We start from the raw sequence: 24139 nt of genomic DNA on the forward strand, positions 1-24139 counted from the left end.
AAAAAAAAAAAAAAAAAACAAAAAAAATGTTCGGTCGGAGCAGGGATTGAACCCACGACCCTTTGCATGCAAGGCAGACATGCTAACCACTGCTCCACGTGGCAAACAAATGTATGTTTCTGTTAAATAATGTTATGTTTGCATGGGCTCGTGGGCGCTGCAAACTATGCTATATAAATGTAACTTAAAACGATAATTATCTACTGGTGACTATAACAGCTACGTAGCCCAATGGATAGTGTGTTGGCTTACAAACTGTATGGTCCTCGGTTCGATTCTCCGTGCAGGCGAAAGGTAAAATTTAAAAAATTTATAAAAGTGAATAATTTCTTCAACATTATTTGTATTACAGAGAAAGGTGCCAATAACTAAAAAATTTCGTGGAAGTGAAAATTACGAGTATGTTAGGGAATGAGCACAATCGTGTTTGGGAAAAATTCTTCCAAGCATATAATATTTTTGGCTCAAAATGCTTCCAAACATATAATATGTTCACATAAAACAAACATATTAATGTTTCGGCAGTATGCAATAATATATGTGCTTCCTGCAAAATATGTTTGGAACATATGTTAAAGAAGCGATTTTTTTTGAGGGTGTATATTTCGTCCGATATGCACTTATATGACCACAGAGGCCAATATTCTATTCATCATTGTAACACATCGAAATATTGGTCTCAGACCCCATATAAAGTATATATGATGGGTCGTGGTGAAATTCCGAGTGGATATAGCAAACTTCCCAACGAAACAAGCTGTCAGCTTAAAAGTTGGCACAAGTAGTTTTTATTGGTGTAGGTCGGATGGTATTGCAATTGGGTCATAACGGACCAATTTTTGGTATAGCCCCAATATAAACTGATCCCCAAATTGGACCTCCTGGAGGTCCAAATTTCATCCGATTTAACACTGAAAAAAATATAAAATATTGTCGTCAGGACAAGGATTGTCTAAAATTCAATAATGTAGTTTTGTCCTTATTGTGAAGTGATTCGACATAAAAATGGGTATCTTTATATGAAAGAAAATTTTGTTTGACTAAGGTCAACTTGGCGTTAGGAGTCGTTTTTCAACGCTTTATTTTATAGACGCTTGTTCAATATCATAAATTTTAGTCTAGTCTGAAATTTGTAGTCAAGCCTGAATTTGGAAATTTAAGTTGTCATAAGCACGATTTTAAAAGACTTTGATAGTACATGAAGAAAAGAACGAACAAATCCAAATTTTTTCCTAGTGTCAAGTAAAAAATTCAATTTCAGAGAAAATAAATTCTCCGGTTCTTTAACTCGGAATGAATACCAAAATCATTAGTATAAAGAAAAAATATTTGGAACCTCGCAAGCTTTTTTCAGTGTATAAATCGATCCCCTGATTTGATTTCCAGAAAATCTTGGAGGCGTACATTTTATATGATCTGGTTGAAATTTAGTACGTGTTGATAATATATGTTATCCCTCTAGCAATCATGCAATAATTAGTCCATAAAAATCGATCTCCAGATTTTGCGAGTGCCTCCTGGGATGACATCTTTTATATTATGCATACAAACCACTTCCCAGATGTGAATTCCGTTGACTCTTGGAAACATACATTTCATCCAATACGTTTGAAATTTGGAATTGAATTCCGGAGCCTCTTGCACCCTCACAAAAAATCGCTTCTGTAACATATACTCCCAAACATATTTTGCTTCAAGCATATACATTTTTGGGTATTGCCCAAACATTTATATGTTTGATCTCTACCAATATATAATATGTTTGAAAGCATATTGGTCTAAACAATATATGTTTGGGTAGTCTAAGTTCCAAACATTTTGTATTTTTGCATCCAAATTCTATAATGTTATCTTCCAAAAAACAATATGTTATTATGTGACCATATAATATGTTTGGAAGCATTTTGCACCCAAAAATATTATATGCTTAAAAAAATTCTCCCAAACAATATTGTGCTCAAAATTTTATTTATTTATTTATATATTTACAATCATAATGAATTATGAAAATAAACAGGTAATATAGGTGCTAACAACATAGGTTTTCGACCTGAATGCTCAAAATTTTGTTTCTGCCCAATTGTATATTCCCCCACATCTTTCTAACTTCCACGAGATTTTTTAGTTCTTAGCACCTTTTTTTGTAATACAAACATTGTAGAAGAAATTATTCAATTGTATGATTTTTTTTATTTTAATTTTACCTTTTGCCGGACGGGGATTCGAACAGCGGACCACACAGTTTGTAAGGATCAAAGAAGTAGCTGATCAATTGCCCAAGGAAAAATAAAATGTTCATTTTGTAATAACAAGCAACAACCACCAACTTAATTCAATATCGCTCCCTGTTAAATAGCGCTCCAAGCTACTAAACACATATATGTTTATAGGCTATTTCTAAATTAATATATGTTTGCATCCAAGCATATTATATTTACAAACATTTTATGTCCCAAACATAATATGTTCTAACATATTAACATATATGTCCCAAACATGTTATGCTAGTTTATGAACATTATATGCTTGCACTCAAAAATATTGTGTTTAAAAATTTGTGTTCCAAACATATAATGTTTATAGCCAAACATATGAAAAACAGTCTTTTTCAACCGTGTGGAGGAGCAAATTTTTTTTGCACAAAAAGGGAAACTGTTTTATATATATATGAACTAAATTGTACTCCACATTTTGAGATTACCACAAACTACAATTCACGAAATTGCACCCTCCCATAGAAAAATGAACTAATAATAAAGAAAAATATCATTGGCATTGGTATTCATATTGAACTTATGTGTTACGTTTATTGAACTTTATACCCACGTTTAGTTCATAAGATGTTTGAGACATTCTTAATAAATTTCATTGGGCTGTGGAAAATTTCTAAAAAAAAAATTTTTGGTACCTGATGTCATAATTCTAAAATTGGTTTTTACCGGGTTATAATAACCTTATTCACGGACACCCAGATTTGATTCGTGTAACTGTTATCACAACCCATGTAAATCGATTTTGATAACAGTTTGCAGTATAATTTTCTACGCAGAACTTTTTTTATTTAAACAACGCACCATGGAAATATCAAAAAATGTAACACGATTTATTTTTAAAGTTTCTATGTGTGGTATTTTTTGGAAATACCCAAGGGTAGCTTCTCCTGTCCTATATAAGGCCTGAGGGTGGAAGCTGTATGCCAAGCAAGGAGGTATTGCTAATCGTATACCTGTATTCTATTCCATCCCTTCTAGAGGTCTTGAGATTTAATTTTATGTGCAGTACTTCGAATCCGGTGGGTTAAGGTCAATTCAAGATCAGCCTGTAATTGCCACAAAAATATAACATGTTCACTGTGATAATGTGTACTAAGCACTTGGAATATGATCAACACTAAGTTGTTTTGACTCTACAGCCATTTGTATACTTCGTGTGTGGGTTTTAGAAACTTTAGAATTCCTACAAACTCTGAGCCACATGCATGATCGTATTCGTATCATATGAAGAAAATCTAAGGAAATCATAGAAGTTAAACACACCTGAGATATGCCGCCCATTTTAATTGTGTGAATTATTTTCGCTTTTTGTTTTTTCTTTGTAGCTTACATTTGCCTTTCCACCTAACCTCCCTCAAGCGATTGCAACAAGTGATGAGGTTCGGCCTGAACAGCAAACAATTGTGAGAATTACTGTCAATTAGATTTGTGTGTATGTGTGTCATATTTTTTAGGTTTTGGGAAAAATTCGTAGGTATATGCAATAGAGTTGCCATTTGTTGGTATTGCGATTGAATCCTGGGATTATCACAGGCAGAATGAGATTAGAATATTTGTATTCCAGTTAAGCGGTTGCCTAGATTCTTCCAATTTATTAATTTGCCATACCCACAACCATAAGATGGGGTATAATAATATGGCCATTCCGTTTGTAATACACCGAAATATCTATATCGAAAAGCGGTTGCCATAGTTGGTATTCTACGAAAATGGTCGATATTTTACTTTTTGGTGGATTGATAGAATTCTTGATTTCCTCTCCAGCCACTTATTTCTATAGAAAAATGATGAAGTATAATTTTTCTATAGAAATAAACAAAATTTCCAAAGAAATAGAATTTTGACCAAATATATAGAAATACAATTTTGACGAAATTTTCCATACAAATAACATTTTGACAAAATATTCTATACAACTAACATTTTGATAAAATTTTCTATAAAAATAACTTTTTGACAAAAATTTTCTATAGAAATAAAATATTTACAAAATTTTCTATGGAAATAATATTTTGACAAAAGTTTCCAAAGAAAAAGAATTTTGATAAAATTTCTATAAAAATAACAGTTTGACAAAATTTTTCTATAGAAATAAAAATGTCGACAAAATTTTTTTTTTGAAATAAAATTTTTACAAAATTTTCTATGGAAATAATATTTTGACAAAATTTTCTACAGAAAATTTAAATAAAATTTTGACAAAATCTTTAGAAATAAAAATTTGACAAATTTTTTTATAGAAATAAAATTGTGGGAAAATCTTTTATAGAAAAAAATTTTGACAAAATTTTCTATGGAAATAAAATGTTAACAAAATTTTATACAGAATTAAAATTTTGATAAAATCTTCTATAGAAATAAAATTTTGACAAAATTTGCTATAGAAATAAAATGCTGACAAAATTTTCTATTGAAATAAAATTTTGACAAAATTTTCTATAGAAATAAAAATTTGATAAAAATCTGCTATAGAAATAAAATTTTGACAAAATTTTCTGTAGAAATAAAATTTTGATAAAATCCTCTATAGAAATAAAATTTTTATAAAATTTTCTACTGAAATAAAATTTTGACAAAATTTGCTACAGAAATAAAAATTTTGACAAAATTTGCTATAGAAATAAAATTTTGACAACAATTTCTATGGAAATAAAGTTTTGATAAATTTTCTATAAAAATAAAATTTAGACAAAATTTTCTATAGAAATAAAAATTTGATAAAAATTTGCTATAAAAATAAAATTTGACAAAATTTTCTGTAGAAATAAAATTTTGATAAAATCTTCTATAGAAATAAACTTTTGATAAAAATTTCTATTGAAATAAACATTTGACAAAATTTTCTATAGAAATAAAATTTTGACAAACTTTGCTATAGAAATAAAATTTTGACAAAATTTTCTATAAAAATAAACTGTTGATAACATTTTTTATAGAAAAAATTTTGAAAAAAAATTTCAATAGTAATAAAATTTTGACAAAATTTTCTGTAGAAATAAAATTTTGATAAAATCTTCTATAGAAATAAAATTTTGATAAAAATTTCTATTGAAATAAACATTTGACAAAATTTTCTATAGAAATAAAATTTTGACAAAATTTTCTAAAGAAATCAAATTTTGACAAAATTAGCTATAGAAATAAAATTTTGACAAAATTTGCAATAGAAATAAAATTTTGACAAAGTTTTCTATAGAAATAAAATGATGATAACATTTTTTATAGAAAAAAATTTCAATAGTAATAAAATTTTGACAAAATTTTCTATAGAAATAAAATTTTGACAAGATTTTCTATAAAAATAAAATTTTGACACAATTAGAATATAGAAATAAAATGTTGATAACATTTTTCATAGAAAAAATTTTTCAATAGTAATAAAATTTTAATACAATTTTCTATAGAAATAAAATTATGACAAAACTCGTATAGAAATAACATATAATAACATAAAATTTTCTATAGACATAAAAATGTTGACACAATTTTCTATAGAAATATTTTTTTTGGTATATAAAGGGTAGTGCTGGCGATATTTCTGAGAGTTTTAAAGTTTCATCAAGTGGTTTCACCCTAATGTAAAACGCTGTTCGGTATCGGCTATAATATGGAAGTCCCTAGTTTTTGTTCAATCCTAAAAGGGAGGCAATAGTGTGTTCATAAAATATAACTTTAATCTGCTCAAAGCTTTGCTGGGTTCATTACCATGAATAAGGGTTAAACAAGTATATACGGCCGTAAGTTCGGCCAGGCCGAATCTTATGTACCTTCCACCATGGATTGCGTAGAAACTTTTACGAAAGACTGTCATCCACAAATTTCAACTCACATGGTTGTTAAATATCATATAAAGGGTGATTTGTTAAGAGCTTGATAACTTTTTTTTTTAAAAACGCATAAAATTTGCAAAATCTCATCGGTTCTTTATTTGAAACGTTAGATTGGTCCATGACATTTACTTTTTGAAGATAATTTCATTTAAATGTTGACCGCGGCTGCGTCTTAGGTGGTCCATTCGGAAAGTCCAATTTTGGGCAACTTTTTCGAGCATTTCGGCCGGAATAGCCCGAATTTCTTTCGGAAATGTTGTCTTCCAAAGCTGGAATAGTTGCTGGCTTATTTCTGACGTAGGCCCACAAAAAATAGTCTAAAGGCGTCAAATCGCATGATCTTGGTGGCCAACTTACCGGTCCATTTCTTGAGATGAATTGTTCTCCGAAGTTTTCCCTCAAAATGGCCATAGAATCGCGAGCTGTGTGGCATGTAGCGCCATCTTGTTGAAACCACATGTCAACCAAGTTCAGTTCTTCCATTTTTGGCAACAAAAAGTTTGTTAGCATCGAACGATAGCGATCGCCATTCACCGTAACGTTGCGTCCAACAGCATCTTTGAAAAAATACGGTCCAATGATTCCACCAGCGTACAAACCACACCAAACAGTGCATTTTTCGGGATGCATGGGCAGTTCTTGAACGGCTTCTGGTTGCTCTTCACTCCAAATGCGGCAATTTTGCTTATTTACGTAGCCATTCAACCAGAAATGAGCCTCATCGCTGAACAAAATTTGTCGATAAAAAAGCGGATTTTCTGCCAACTTTTCTAGGGCCCATTCACTGAAAATTCGACGTTGTGGCTCGTTAGTAAGTCTATTCATGATGAAATGTCAAAGCATACTGAGCATCTTTCTCTTTGACACCATGTCTGAAATCCCACGTGATCTGTCAAATACTAATGCATGAAAATCCTAACCTCAAAAGAATCACCCTTTACTACCACCACGTACCAAATTTCAACAAGGTCGGATGAATTTTGCTTCTCCAAAAGGCACCGGAGGTCAAATTTGGGGATCGGTTTATATGAGAGATATATTTTATTATGGACTGATAGGAACCAATTCCTGCATGGTTGTTGGATACCCTATACTAACATCACGTACCAAATTTCAACCGAATGGGAAGAATTTTGCTCTTCCAAGGTGCTCCAGAGGTCAAATCTGGAAATCGGTTTATATGGGGCCTATATATAATTATGGACCGACGTCGACCAATTTTTGCATGGGTGTTTGAGGCCATATATTAACATCACGTACCAAATTTCAACTGAATCAGATGAATTTTGGTCTTCCAAGAGGCTCCGGAGGTCAAATCTGGTGATCGGTTTATATGGGGGCTATATATAATTATCGAGCGATATGGACCAATTTTGCATAGTTGTTAGAGACCATATACTAACACCACGTACCAAATTTCAGCAAGCCAAATTGTGGGTTCGGTTTATATGGGGGCTTTATATAATTATTGACCGATATGGACCAATTTCTGCATGGTTGTTAGAGACCATATACTAACACTATGTACCAAATTTCAGCCGGATCGGATGAAATTTGCTTCTCTTAGAGGCCTCCCAAGCCAAATTTGGGGGTCCGTTTATACACCCAGAGAAGGAATATGATCACCTCAAACATGTTTTAAGAGCAAAATGTTATTTTTGGGTGGTGACCATGTAACATGGTTTTCGCAACCATGTTATTTCCTCGGAAATCATGTATCTGATTTCGGCAAGCAGGTTATATGTGACGAGAAAATAACATTTTAGTGACAAACATGTTACATGGTTACCATACAAAAATAACATTTTGCTCTTGAAACATGTTTGAGGTGATCATATTCCTTCTCTGCGTGTATGGGGGCTATACGTAAAAGTGGACCGATATGGCCCATTTGCAATACCATCCGACCTACATCAATAACAACTACTTGTGCCAAGTTTCAAGTCGATAGTTTGTTTCGTTCGGAAGTTAGCGTGATTTCAACAGACGGACGGACAGACGGACGGACGGACATGCTCAGATCGACTCAGAATTTCACCACGACCCAGAATATATATACTTTATGGGGTCTTAGAGCAATATTTCGATGTGTTACAAACGGAATGACAAAGTTAATTCCGTTGTGGAGGGTATAAAAATAATTGCTTTTATGAAGGTTTTCCGATCCTAGTTATTAGGTTGAATACATACTTTCATTCTCAAAACTTGGCAACCCTTTTCCAATGATTCTCTACTAACTGTGGTAAAAAAAAGATTGTTAACATATTTGAGATTAGTAGCATTTACACATCAAAATGGTTAGGTCGTCGGGTGTGAGCATAACTTTTAAAATTTTCCAACTTGTAAGTGAATCATCATAATCGTAGTTGCCATTATCGAATAAATTAATAGAGTGACTTAAAAATTCGGAATATTCTAATAACAATAATTCATAAACCCATAGATTGCATGTGTAGCGGCATTGATTTATAAGAAATTTTCCGATAATCGAGGCACGCATGACCTTGAGGATAAATCAGAAGACTTCAAATGAATGGACTTTGTTGCAGAATCTCAATTGGTCAGAGGAGGGAAGTGATTTTAGTGTCTTCACATATGCTGGTTATACATTTATCATAGCTGTATGCTTGATGGAAAGGTAAATTGCATTTAAATTTAAAAAATTTTCGGTTGGAAATAGGGATTTAAACGAACGATTAAAAATGAAGCAGGCAGGCTCGTAAGCCTTTTGAAATATCTCCTTAGTTTTCTCACCAATTCTATCATCAGCCAATGCCTGCAGGATCTTGTTTCTGCTCCCAATAATTTTGGCAACCATTTTCGCCTTTGGAAGAAGATTTGAAGAAGTTCGGTGAAGATTTTATGTCACCATCGAAACGGTCAACCGTCTAGATTGTTCTATTATTTTGTGTAGGGCTATGTTAATGCTCATGTCTATATAGATACAAATATTCTTATAGAATTTTATGCTTTTCTGTTTTGTTTTTGAAAAATGTTGTGCTCTTAAAAATCTCCCTTTGTCTGGCTAAATACTAGATACTATGATTAGAGCCCTACAACATTTAAATGTGAATAAATCGTTTCTTTTTCTATTGCTCGTTACCGTGATATTGGCAGTGTTGAAACGCGTCCAAAGAGTAGACGAGCAAAAATGGTAACAATACCAGAAATGATCCCAACAATTAAGGCCAGATGTGATCGAAATCCACGTCGCAGTGGTAGAAATCTTGCTCGATATCTAATAAACGGATGGAACACGTATTTAAAAATGAGCTTGGACTAAAGCCATTGAAGTTCCAAAACGGGCAAGATCTCATCGATGCACAAAAACAAATAGACTTGTGCAAATCCCATTTTCGGTGGACCGGTAGAACAGGTGTTTCCAAGACCTCAACAACCGGCAATCGGTTTTTATATAAATCTGGGTACTTTATTAAACTGCAATGAAAACACTTCCAAATAAGTTTAATGTACAATTAAATCAAAAAAATGTGTCAAACATTTGATAACTTATCGAATTGTTTTCCCGCTCATTTTGTGACACAATATAATTAGATTTTCCTTTCAAAATTTTATGAAAACTGGTTGAACCGGTTAGGTATTTCAAAAAACACCGTTCATCGGTTTTGAAAGTCGGGTTTTCAAAAACGAGAAAACCCGACATTCAAAGAACCCGGTTTTTATACCCTGCGCCACACTGTGGAACAAGGTATAAAAAGTGTGCACGTGACTCACGAAAATTTTCGTGATTCACGCGTGAGTCGATGGCAACGGCGTGAGTGTGCGTGAGCGTAATTAACAAACCAAATGTCGTGCGTGAGTCACGAAAATAATTTCTTCGTAAGTGTGCGTGAGTAACGAATTTCGGAAAAATACGCTCACGAAAATAATCCCGCCCACGGACATAAAACGCTTATGAGTTGAATTCATTTACAATTTTAGTGACACCTGAGATGTTAAAAGTTAAATAACGCTCTCGATGTTAATCATGTTCATGTTTTCAGACATGTCCCTATGGTTAATTACTCATAAAATTATTCGTGAGCCACGACAGTTTTCGTGAGTCACGACATTTTGCATGAGTCACGATATTTTTTGTGAGTCACGGTATTTTTAGTGAGTCACGACATTTTCGTACACTCAAAAAAAAGTGAACTCTCTATTTCACTAAAGCCATATTAACTTTATATTAGTTCATAGAATCATTATGTTTGGAAAAAGTTTATTTTAGTCAAATAATTTTTTGCGTATGTTAGTTAAATGAACTAAAAAACGGGAAAAAGTTATACACAAATAAAGCATAAAGATTTCCTAATTTCGTATTTCTTACAAAATAGTTCATTATTTCTTTAAATTTGTAAATTTTACCAAAAATGTGTCCATCATGAACTTCGTATGTCACTAAAGACATTCTTGCAATTTTGAACTCCAAGATTTCTCTTAAAACTACAAAATTTTCTTTAACTACTGAAAAAATTTAGTTATGTCTAATAAATTTTCTTGAATTTGTCGAAAAATATTTACTTATTTTTGCCACATCGGAGTGATGCCAGCGCTTGTAATGCCGTTTAGTTAAAATTTTCTAAAAAAGTTCAAAATTTTCTAAAATTAATCGAAAGTTATCTTTCCTGGTGGGTTCACTGTTTTTTCAGTGTACGTGAGTACAAAGTTTCTTTTCGTGAGTGTGCGTAAGTCCTACCAAACAATATCGTGCGTGCACCCTCACAAAAAATCGCTTCTGTAACATATACTCCCAAACATATTTTGCTTCAAGCATATACATTTTTGGGTATTGCCCAAACATTTATATGTTTGATCTCTTCCAATATATAATATGTTTGAAAGCATATTGGTCTAAACAATATATGTTTGGGTAGTCTAAGTTCCAAACATTTTGTATTTTTGCATCCAAATTCAATAACGTTGTCTTCCAAAAAACAATATGTTATTATGTGAACATATAATATGTTTGGAAGCATTTTGCACCCAAAAATATTATATGCTTAAAAAAAAATCTCCCAAACAATATTGTGCTCAAAATTTTATTTATTTATTTATATATTTACAATCATAATGAATTATGAAAATAAACAGGTAATATAGGTGCTAACAACATAGGTTTTCGACCTGAATGCTCAAAATTTTGTTTCTGCCCAATTGTATATTCCCCGACATCTTTCTCACTTCCACGAGATTTTTTAGTTCTTAGCACCTTTTTCTGTAATACAAACATTGTAGAAGAAATTATTCAATTTTATGATTTTTTTTATTTTAATTTTACCTTTTGCCGGACGGGGATTCGAACAGCGGACCACACAGTTTGTAAGGATCAAAGAAGTAGCTGATCAATTGCCCAAGGGAAAATAAAATGTTAATTTTGTAATAACAAGCAACAACCACCAACTTAATTCAATATCGCTCCCTGTTAAATAGCGCTCCAAGCTACTAAACACATATATGTTCATAGGCTATTTCTAAATTAATATATGTTTGCATCCAAGCATATTATATTTACAAACATTTTATGTCCCAAACATAATATGTTCTAACATATATGTCCCAAACATGTTATGCTAGTTTATGAACATTATATGCTTGCACTCAAAAATATTGTCTTTAAAAATTTGTGTTCCAAACATATAATGTTTATAGCCAAACATATGAAAAACAGTCTTTTTCATCCGTGTGAGTAAGATTTTTCCTTCTTGAATGTGCGTGAGTAAAATATTACTCACGTGCTAGAGGTGTGCACGTGAGTAATATTATGCTCACGCACACTCACGACGGAGAAATCTTATTCACGCACACTCACGCACGATATTCTTTGGTAGGACTCACGATCACACACGCTCACGAAAAGAAAATTTATACTCACGCACACTCACGCACGAAAATCTTTTAAAAGTCATAACTCACGAAAAATATCGTTACTAACGAAAAATGTCGTGACTCACGAATAATTGTATGAGTGATTTACCTATAGAACCTGACTGAAAACATGAGTATGGTTAAAATCGAGTGCGATATAAAACTCTTACCAAATAGGATGTCACTAAAATTATAAAAGAATTCAACTCGTAAGCATTTTATGTTCGTAAGCGAGATTATTTTCGTGAGCGTGTTTTTCCGAAATTCGTTACTCACGCACACTCACGAAGGTATTATTTTCGTGACTCACGATCACGCACGACATTTGGTTGGTTAATCACGCACACTCACGCCGTTGCCGTCAGCGTGACGCACGACTCACGCGTGAGTCACGAAAATGCTCGTGAGTCACGACAATTTCGTGTCACGTGCACACCTCTATCACGTGCATACTAGATAGGGTCACGAAAAAAGTTGATGCGGTCACCCCCCAGTTTTGTAGCATATTCGAAGACAATTTCAGAACACCAAAACTTTTTTTCCGTGCACCCTACGACCCTCCGAAATACAATTTATTGTGCTGTGTCGTCATTTGAAGTCCGATCGAAAAGAAACGCATAGCGTTGTTCGTGGTTGATCAGGGGCAATATTTCGAGCATTGGACACTTTTGACTCCGACGTCAAATTTGATTTTTAATTTTTTTTATTTCGCTTCGTATACCCCTATGATGCCCTTTTATAATAACTAATATAAAGATCTTAACAAAATATGAAACTTTTGCTTTTGCAGTATTTACTTATATTCTTAAACAAAAAAATTACGGAGATTTTAAAAAGACAATAAGTCACCCTACACACCACCAAATAGTTTTTGCTGTGTTGTCATGGTGTCCGATCGAAACCACATGCACATCGTTATTCACAACCTGTTTATCTGTAACTTTCTAACGGTACCTTTGTATACATACTCGTTGTTTGCACTACGGCATTTTCTGCGTTATGCAAAGTGCATGCGTTTTTATACCCTCCACCATAGGATGGGGGTATATTAACTTTGTCATTCCGTTTGTAACACATCGAAATATTGCTCTAAGACCCCATAAAGTATATATATTCTGGGTCGTGGTGAAATTCTGAGTCGATCTGAGCATGTCCGTCCGTCCGTCCGTCTGTTGAAATCACGCTAACTTCCGAACGAAACAAGCTATCGACTTGAAACTTGGCACAAGTAGTTGTTGTTGATGTAGGTCGGTATTGCAAATGGGCCATATCGGTCCACTTTTACGTATAGCCCCCATATAAACGGACCCCCAAATTTGGCTTGCGATTGCTCTAAGAGAAGCAAATTTCATCCGATCCGTCTGAAATTTTGTACGTGGTGTTAGTATATGGTATTTTACAACCATGCAAAAATTGGTCCATATCGGTCCATAATTACATATAGCCCTAATATAAACCGATCCCCCGATTTGGCTTGCGGAGCCTCTAAGAGAACCAAATTTCATCCGATCCGGTTGAAATTTGGTACATGGTGTTAGTATATGGTCTCTAACAACCATGCAAAAATTGGTCCACATCGGTCCATAATTATATATAGCCCCCATATAAATCGATCCCCAGATTTGTCCTCCGGAGCCTCGTGGAGGAGCAAAATTCATCCGATCCGGTTGAAATTTGGAAGATGGTGTTAGAATGTGGTCTCTAACAAACACACAAGAATTGGTCCATATCGGTCCATAATTATATATAGCCCCCATATAAACCGTTCCCCAGATTTGATCTCCGCGGCCTCTTGAAGGAGCAAAATTCATCCGATCCGGTTGAAATTTGCAACGTGGTGTTAGTATAAGGCCGCCAATAGCCATGCCAAAATTGGTCCATATCGGTCTATAGTTATATATAGCCGATCCCCAATCACACAAAAATTGGTCCATATCGGTTCATAATCATGGTTGCCATTCGAGCCAAAAATAATCTACCAAAATATTATTTTTATAGAAAACATTGTCAAAATGTTATTTCTATAGACAATTTTGTCATAATTTTATTTCTATAGAAAATTTTGTCGAAATTTTATTTCTATAGAAAATTTTGTCAAAATTTTATTTCTATAGAAAATTTTTCCGAATTTTATTTCTACAGAAAATTTTTTCCAAATTTTACTTTTATAGAAGATGTTGTCAAAATTTTATTTTGTCAAAATTTTATTTCTATAGAAACTTTAAACTTATTTATATACGTATTTAATCGGCCTTTTTTAGTTTAATATATACCACGTATGGACTATGTGGTGTTAGAAAGTTTTAAGATACCTTGCGATCGCCAAGTTTTACCGCAACCCAAATAATTCGATTGTGGATGACATTCTTCAGTAGAAGTTTCTACGCAATCCATGGTATATACCTCCATAAGCTTCGGCCTGGCCGGACTTACGGCCATATATACTTGTTGCTAGAACAATTTGAGAGCCTACTGTTTTAAAATTCTAACAATCACTTTCGCTTTCGGGGGATCGTAGGGTGCACGGCAAAAAAAAGTTTTGGTGTTCTGAACAAAACTGGGGGGTGACCGCATCAACTTTTTTATACCCTGCGCCACACTGTGGAACAGGGTATTATAAGTTAGTGCATATGTTTGCAACACCCAGAAGGAGACGAGATAGACACATGGTGTCTTTGGCAAAAATGCTCAGGATGGGCTCCTGAGTCGATATAGCCATGTCCGTCTGTCGGTGAACACATTTTTGTAATCAAAGTCTAGGTCGCAGTATTAGTCCAATCGACTTCAAATTTGGCACAAGTATGTGTTTTGGCTCAGATTTTGGGAAAAATCGGTTCAGATTTAGATATAGCTTCCATATATATATTTCGCCCGATATGAACTTATATGGCCCCAGAAGCCAGAGTTTTACCCTTTTTTGCTTAAAATTTTGCACAGGAAGAACAATTAGTGCTATAGTCAAGTGTGCCAATTTTTATTGAAATCGGTTCAGATTTATATATAGCTCCCATATATATCTTTCGCCCGATATGGACTTATATGGCCCCAGAAGCCAGAGTTTTGACCTGATTTGCTTGAAATTTTCACGAGGAGTACATCTAATGGCCGATAAATCATAAATGCCATGTTGTCTAAAAATTGCTTTAGATTTAAATGTTTTCTATATTTTTGTACTAACAGAGTGTTCCATCACAGGGCATTAGCCGACTTAATTTTTAAATCTATAGATTTGGTAGAAGTCTAACAAATTTTGTCCAGGTCGAGTAAGATTAAAATGTATGTATTTGGGATAAACCTTTATATATATAACACCCAACACATTTGATGGATTTGATATGGTATCGAAAATGTGTAGCTACAAAATGGTGCAGGGTATAATATAGTCGGCCCAGCCCGACTTTAGACTTTCCTAACTTGTTTATCACTCTAGTTAGGTATAGTGGCAGCCCTATATTGATAACACAGCGGTAAACTACTCTCTTATAAATGAGAGCCGCTCGATTCTATGTTTAGCTCAATGAGTCCGAACGGCGTTTCACATTGCGGTGAAACCAGAAGCTTTGAAACACTCAAAAATGTCACCAGTATTACTGAGAGGTTATAACCCACCGCGGAAAAACTTTTTGGTGTTTGGTCGAAACAGGAATTTAACCCAAGACTTATCGATTGACCACCAATCGTAATGGTAACGCCCGTTGGTTGCTCCTTGCTCGTATTCATCGTGGGGTCAAAATAAATGCCGAATATTGTCGGGAAAATAGCCTACACCCAGAAAAAAGTGACCCCTTCTTTAAGTTAAAATGAACTCATTGTGAAGAAAGTTGAACTTCGTATAGCGCCAAAGACATTTTTATTTGTTTGAACGATGTGATTTTCGTAGAAATTAGGAATAATGCATTCCATATATTAGTTAACATTTTCCTATATTTATATACCACTATACTACAGAATGAAAAAATTTAACTAATTTGAATTCATATATGGAATGATTTTATTGAAATTTTTTCATTCATTTCGACAAATCTTACACATTTGTGGTAAAACTTTTACTTCATAATTAGAACTGCTTACCTTAGTTTTTAAATACAATTTTATTTATTTCTATAAGCAATTTTATCTTCAATAAAAGACATGTTTTATTAATATATTGAATATATTTATTAAGAATCAACAGCATCGAATCTCTTTGAAATATTAGTTTATTAATCCACTATTTCCAATTTCCGTGTGATATTATCAACTGTAAAACGCACTTTTTCTTCTTCTTGTACTTTTCACTTTTAATAAGTTGCTGCCTAACGATTTTGTCCTCCTTTTACAATTTCAATACCTACAAATATAAAAAATCATAAAACATTTTTGTTGCAAAAGGTTAGCGTCACTGAATATTACCTGATAATTGAAGATTCCAAAATGAAGACAAATGAAAGGGTTGTTATTCTGCTGGTGTTTTCTTTCTTTATACACTATCACGAACATTGATAGATTTATTTAAAAAAACGAAAATTTTTCTCACTAATTTAAAATAACAAATATTTTATATATTTTATTTGTTATTTATTATATTATTTTATCATATTATTTTTTAACAATCTCTCCGTATACCAAAACAACGCGATTCCAACTAAAAAAACAACCGACGCGCAAATATATCGATTACACCCACGCGCAAACACATCGATTACGATGACAGGTATCGATTACAGGTAGACAATAGAAATTTAGGAAAATTTCCTATATTCTAACAAGTGTGTTTCCTTAAGTTTTGAAAGGATTGCATACTTCTTAGTACGAATGAACTAAAATATTTTTCTATGCCAAGTGTTGTTCGTATGTATGAAAAACTTTCTATTATAAAGGAAGTCGCAATTATCATTTTATAAGAAATTTTACTAATTTTGAGGAAACTTGGTTTTAGTTCGGTTTTTGTTTATTTTTACGAATGCTTTGTTATCGGTGAATAAAATTTTCTTTTTCAGTAGTAAATTCTTATACCCAGCGAAGAAAATATTATGAGTAAAATTCCATGCCTTATTCTAGTTAATGAACTATTCCTAACTGCTTACAGTATAGGATTTTTTTACTGAAACGAGTAAATTTTATTATTTTTCACAAAAATTTACCTTAATGGAAATAAAATGGATAAACTATATTGATGAAAATTTTTTCCTTTAGTTTCGAAGGCACTTTTTTCTGGGTGTAATGAATATATCTAACGAAGCACTGGACATTTGTACTCGGTACACTCGCTTCATAAAATAAAAACTCTGGATCTCAATTCGTTGGAATTTTGCACCTGGGGCATTTTGGATAGTAAGTTGGCATTAAACAAGTATATACGGCCGTAAGTTCGGCCAGGCCGAATCTTATGTACCCTCCAACATGGATTGCGTAGAAACTTCTACGAAAGACTGTCATTCACAATCGAATTACTTGGGTTGTGGTATCTTAAAACTTCTTAACGTCGTTTTCTAAATTGTGAGTTAGTCCATACGTGGTATATATTAGACAAAAAAGTTATGTATAGTTAAGTCTTCAAATAATTACGAATCGATATGGACTTTTTGCACGGTACGTAGAGAGCCAGAATTGAAATACGGGGGTCGCTTATATGTGGGCTATATAGAATTATGCACTTGATATGGACCAATTTTTATGTGATTGGGGATCGATTTATCTGAGGGCTATATATAACTATAGACCGATATGGACCTAGTTACACCCAGAAAAAAGTGACCCCTTCTTTAAGTTAAAATGAACTCATTGTGAAGAAAGTTGAACTTCGTATAGCGCCAAAGACATTTTTATTTGTTTGAATGATGTGATTTTCGTAGAAATTAGGTAGAATGCATTCCGTATATTAGTTAACATTTTCCTATATTTATGTACCACTATACTACAGAATGAAAAAAAATTAACTGAATTGAATTCATATATGGAATGATTTTATTGAACTTTTTTTCATTCATTTGGACAAATCTTACATATTTGTGGTAAACCTTTTACATCAAAGTTAGATCTGCTTACCTTCGATTTTAAATACAATTTTATGTATTTATATACGCAATTTTTTCTGCAATAAAAGACACGTTTTATTAATATATTAAATATATTTATTTAGAATCAACAGCATCGACTGGCCTTGAAATATAAATATTCTTCTTGTAGTACCTTTCACTTTGAATAATTTGCTGCCTAGCAATTTTGTCCACCTTCTACAATTTCAATACCTACAATAATAAACAAAAAAATCCAAAACCAATTTTTTCACAAAAGGTTAGCGTCACTGAATATTACCTGATAATTGAAGATTCCAAAATGAAGTTGAATAAAGGGGTTGTTATTCTGTTGGTGTTTTCTTTTTTATAAACCAATTTTCAAAAAACGAACATATTTCTCACTAATTTAAAATAACAAATATTTTATATATTTTATTTTTTTTTTTATAATATTATTTTACTATATTATTTTTTAACAATCTCTCCGTATACCATAACAACGCGATTCCAACTAAAAAAACAACCCACGCACAAACATATCGATTACATCAAAGGCAGGTATCGATTACAGGTAGATAAAAGAAATGTAGGAAATTTTCCTATATTCTAACAAGTGTGTTTCCTTAAGTTTTGAAAGGATTGAATACTTCTTAGTTCGAATGAACTAAAATATTTTTCTATGCCAAGTGTTATTCGTATGTATGATAAGCTTTCTATAATAAAGGAAGTCAGAATTATCATTTTATAAGAAATCTTACTAAATTTGAGGAAACTTGGTTTTAGTTCGGTTTTTGTTTATTTTTACGAATGCTTTGTTATCAGTGAATAAAATTTTCTTGTTCAGTAGTAAATTCTTATACCCAGCGAAGAAAACGGTATTAGTAAAATTCCATGCCCTATTCTAGTTTATGAACTATTCCTAACTGCTTTCAGTTTAGGATTTTTTTACTGAAACAAATAAATTTTATTATTTCACACAAAATATTAACTGAGTGGAAATAAAATGGCTAAACTAAATTGATGAACATTTTTTCCTTTAGTTTCGAAGACACTTTTTTTCTGGGTGTAGGCATACTAGCATAATGTACTAAATTTCAATTCACTCGGATGAAATTTGCTCCTCCAAGAGGCTCCAAAACCAAATCTCGGGATCGGTTTATATGGGGGCTATATATGAGTATGGACTGATATGGACCACTTTTGGCATGGTTGTTAAATATCATATACTACCACCACGTACCAAATTTCAAGCAGATCGGATGAATTTTGCTTCTCCAAAAGGCACCGGAGGTCAAATCTGGGGATCGGTTTATATGGGGGCTATATATAATTATGGACTGATATGAACCAATTCCTGCATGGTTGTTGGATACCATATACTAACATCACGTACCAAATTTCAACCAAATCGGATGAATTTTGCTCTTCCAATGGGCTCCGGAGGTCAAATCTGGTGATCGGTTTATATGGGGGCTATATATAATTATGGACCGATGTGGACCAATTTTTGCATGCTTGTTAGAGACCATATACTAATACCATGTACCAAATTTCAGCCGGATCGGATGAAATTTGCTTCTCGTAGAACCTCCACAAGCCAAATCGGGGGATCGGTTTATATGGGGGCTATATATAATTATGCACCGATATGGACAATTTTTTGCATGCTTGTTAGAGACCATATACTAACACCATGTACCAAATTTCAGCCGGATCGGATTAAATTTGCTTCTCTTAGAGTCTCCACAAGCCAAATCGGGGGATGGGTTTATATGCACTGTTAGAAAAATATGTTTTTCATATGTTCCGATATAAACAAAATGTGTTTCGGGCACGATTTTAAACCACAATATATTTAAGTGCGAACATGTAATGTTCCTAAACTAACATTAAATGTTTGGGACATCTATGTTAATATGTTAGAATATATTATGTTTGGGGCATCAATGTTTCATAAAAACCATATGTGTGAATACAAACATATATAAATTTACAAATTTCGACTAAACATACATATGTTGTGATATTTTATTCAAAGCGACAGAGAGAGTATAGAGAGAAATAGAGATGGAAACCGGGAGAGTTGACGAAAGATATCAATATAACACAGCAAAAGAGTCAAAAGAGAACAATTTTTGTGAAACCGCTTGTATGTTGTTTCGGAAAACTGTTTTATGATAAGGCCAAAAATTTGATATGTTTAAGTCTAAATATTATTTAATTTGAATAAAGAGAATATACATTCTGAACCAAGAGAATAGACATTTGAAAAACAAACAGCTTATGTTTTCGCCTTGAGAGCAGCATTTTATGTATGTGTGGACATGTGTTTTGTTTATCATTTTGGCATTATAGGCACAATTTTTTTCTTGGTTCGTTAAAAGAAATCAGGGGTCTTCATAAAAATAACGAAAGGGCACTATACTCTTTTTAGAGTTGGGACAGTAAAATGAAAATGTAAAAAAAACAAACTTTAGTTCCTCTTTATTAAAAAGTAGTCCACGAGGATTGACGGACACCATCAAATATAAAAGCGGGCATTAAGTTCGAGTTTTACAGCTAAAACAGTTTAAAAAGTTTATTTTCTTTAAAATGAATTATTAAAGAAAAATAAAAGGAATTTTAGAGCGATGGTGTTAAATGCTAGTAAAAAACTGTTCACTCCTAAATAAATTTATGTTTATATTATAAAATTATGTATGTATGTTTATACTCGACTCCACGTTCTTCTTTTGTTAGTTTTTGAATTCCTTCCAAATTTTAAAGTTTTGTACAAAAACAGTTTTTTATTACAAGATTGTTATTTTTGCAATAAAAAATAATATTTTATCCAAAAATCAGTCAATTTCGTTTATATCAAGCACTGTTACTGACTATAAATCTTTAATAAGTTTCATTAAAAAAAATTAATATAGTATAAATATAAATGTGTAAATTAAACAAAAAAACAAAAAACAAAGAAAAAATGTTCGGTCGGAGCAGGGATTGAACCCACGACCCTTTGCATGCAAGGCAGACATGCTAACCACTGATCCACGTGGCAAACAAATGTATGTTTCTGTTAAATAATGTTATGTTTGCATGGGCTCGTGGGCGCTGCAAACTATGCTATATAAATGTAACTTAAAACGATAATTATCTACTGGTGACTATAACAGCTACGTAGCCCAGTGGATAGTGTGTTGGCTTACAAACTGTATGGTCCTCGGTTCGATTCTCCGTGCAGGCGAAAGGTAAAATTTAAAAAATTTATAAAAGTGAATAATTTCTTCAACATTATTTGTATTACAGAGAAAGGTTCCAATAACTAAAAAATTTCGTGGAAGTGAAAATTACGAGTATGTTAGGGAATGAGCACAATCGTGTTTGGGAAAAATTCTTCAAAGCATATAATATTTTTGGCTCTAAATGCTTCCAAACATATAATATGTTCACATAAAACAAACATATTAATGTTTCGACAGTATGCAATAATATATGTGCTTCCTGCAAAATATGTTTGGAACATATGTTAAAGAAGCGATTTTTTTTTGAGGGTGTGGGGGCTATATATAATTATGGACAGATGTGGACCAATTTTTGCATGGTTGTTAGAGATCATATGTTGACACCATATACCAAATTTCAGCCCGATCGGATGAAATTTGCTTCTCTTAGAGGCCTCGCAAGCCAAATTTGGGGGTCCGTTTATATGGGGGCTATACGTAAAAGTGTACCGATATGGCCCATTTGCAATAACATCCGACCTACATCAATAACAACTACTTGTGCCAAGTTTCAAGTCGATAGCTTGTTTCGTTCGGAAGTTAGCGTGATTTCAACAGACGGACGGACGGACATGCTCAGATCGACTCAGAATTTCACCAAGACCCAGAATATATATACTTTATGGGGTCTTAGAGCAATATTTCGATGTATTACAAACGGAATGACAAAGTTAATATACCCCCATCCTATGGTGGAGGGTATAAAAATAACAAAGGGTCAATCATCTCAATACGGCGCAATGCCGGGAATGAGACGAAATATGGCGGAGCAAAATAAAATATTTTCTCGCCAAATATGTCATGATTGTTGAAATCAAACACATAATTTCCGAGAAAATACCATGGTTGCTGCAAATATGTTACATATTTCCCGTGAAAAAGTAACACTATGCTCTTGTGTTTTTCTTGGTAGACTAAGAACTTATTGTTCAATTCTATCTTCAGTAGTTTTAAGATTTTCACCATCAGAGACCTAAAATTCTAACCCACGGTGGATCATATGCAACTTTTCATTGTTCTTTAATGTTTTTCTTTCTCTTAATTTCAGAATTATTAATTATCGAAAATTACCCACCACTACTGATACATTGTTCTTACGTTTTGGCGTTATTATTTTCTGTCTTCAAGGTGAGTTAGAGGGCCATGAGTTTCAATTCATGTTTTGGAAGCTGAGAATATTTTGAGGCTTAGAGCTTTTTTGAACTTCCTACTCCATTAGCATTTTATTTTGAATTTTTATATTTATATATTATGATTGTATGTTTTTTTATTTTTTATAGCAATTTTGGTTTTTTATACCGTAGAATATGTCCATGACAATATACGCCTCAATGCCTTTATATTGGGTGGTTTAACATTTTTAGTTGCTTTGCTGTTCTTTTTGGAAGATTGTTGTACGGCCAAGGATTATCGAAGAGACAATAAATTTATACAAACTGAATTTATAGTAAGTAATTTAGGAGTTATTTATTCGTTAATTGGTTAATTATATTTACAATTAATTATAAAAATAATTGTAAGCCTTGACTGCTAAGGTCTTACGCTTTAGTTTAAAGTTAATTTAAGTCTTGGGCGTAACTAATAACTTTGGGGGTTAGCCAAACCTCTATCCTCCTAAGAAAATAAAAGTTTATCATCAGGATTTATGAAAATTCTGAACGTGGAATCAGGTTTCCAAAATTCCTCAAGTTTGGCTTAGCCCCACGCTCCCTTTAGCTACCCCTATGATTTTAATGAATATGCATTAATTTGCACCTTTCTTCTCTTTTAGAAACCCATTTCATCAATACCCATTAAAATCTCCGAGGATGATGATGTTCTCCATACATATGTCTAGTAATCTGTATTTTTAATTCATATTTTTTATATATTTTTTTTATTAAATTAAATAAATGTTTTACAAATTATAATAATACATTTTATAATAAATTATAGTAATACATTGTTCGTAGCAAAAATATTACCAAGTTGTTTGTTTTTTATACCCTAAACCACATAGTGGCCAGGGTATAATAAGTTTGATCTGCCAAAAAATGTGCCTACCAGAAATATTGATTTTAGACCCCATAAAATATATACCGATCGACTCAGAATCACCTCCTGAGTCGATCTAGCGCTCGGTGTCCGTCCGTCCGTCCATGTATTTGTTGTTCAAAGGATTCCGGTCGCAATTATTAACCGATTTTGATGAAATTTGGTATAGGGAGTTGTTTGGGCACAAGAACGAACGCTATTGAGTCGATCCTGAGTCGATCTAGCGCTCGGTGTCCGTCCGTCCGTCCGTCTGTCCATGTATTTGTTGTTCACATGATTCGGTCGCAATTATTAACCGATTTTGATGAAATTTGGTATAGGGAGTTGTTTGGGCACAAGAACGAACGCTATTGAATTTGGAAGAAATCGCATCAAATTTAGATATAGCTCCCATATATATGTATCGCCCGATTTCGACAAATGGGGTCACGTAGCACTTTTTTACTATCCGATCGTCGTCAAATTTAGCACAAAATAATCTTCTGCATCACCCTTTATGTATGCAAAATTTCATCGAAACCGGTTCAGATTTAGATATAGCTCCCATATATATGTATCGCCCGATTTTGCCAAATTAGGTCATAAAATCCTTATTTACCAACCGATCGTACTCAAAGTTGGCTAAATGTAATCTTCTATAGCACTAACTACATGTGCAAAAAATCATCGAAATCGGTTCAGATTTAGATATAGCTCCCATATATTTGTACCGCCCGATTTTTCTAACTTTGGCCATAAAACCCATATTTATCAACCAATCTTACTCAAAGTTGGCTAAATATAATCTTCTATAGCACTAACTATATGTTTGACCATAGAGGCCTCATATCTTAACTGATCTTACTGAAATTTTGTACAAGGTAAGCTTT

General features: G+C 32.9%; 1 protein-coding gene across 2 annotated transcripts; it reads left to right on the top strand.

Annotated features, from left to right (window-relative positions):
• Positions 1–8381: 8381 nt before the first annotated feature.
• LOC142234450 (uncharacterized) lies at positions 8382–23196 on the top strand. 2 transcript variants are annotated; one of them, XM_075305579.1, is made up of 5 exons: positions 8382–8445; positions 8547–8741; positions 22285–22364; positions 22517–22683; positions 23008–23196. In XM_075305579.1, exons 2-5 carry the CDS (start codon positions 8602–8604, stop codon positions 23071–23073), a joined length of 453 nt encoding a protein of 150 aa, XP_075161694.1. In that variant the 5' UTR covers positions 8382–8445; positions 8547–8601; the 3' UTR covers positions 23074–23196. The 2 variants fall into 2 exon arrangements, with proteins under 2 accessions (XP_075161694.1, XP_075161695.1); XM_075305580.1 differs by having other exon boundaries at positions 22541–22683.
• The last annotated feature ends 943 nt before the right edge of the window (positions 23197–24139 follow it).

The sequence above is a fragment of the Haematobia irritans genome, chromosome 4, assembly GCF_050003625.1.
Source record: "Haematobia irritans isolate KBUSLIRL chromosome 4, ASM5000362v1, whole genome shotgun sequence".
Taxonomy (NCBI): domain Eukaryota; kingdom Metazoa; phylum Arthropoda; class Insecta; order Diptera; family Muscidae; genus Haematobia; species Haematobia irritans.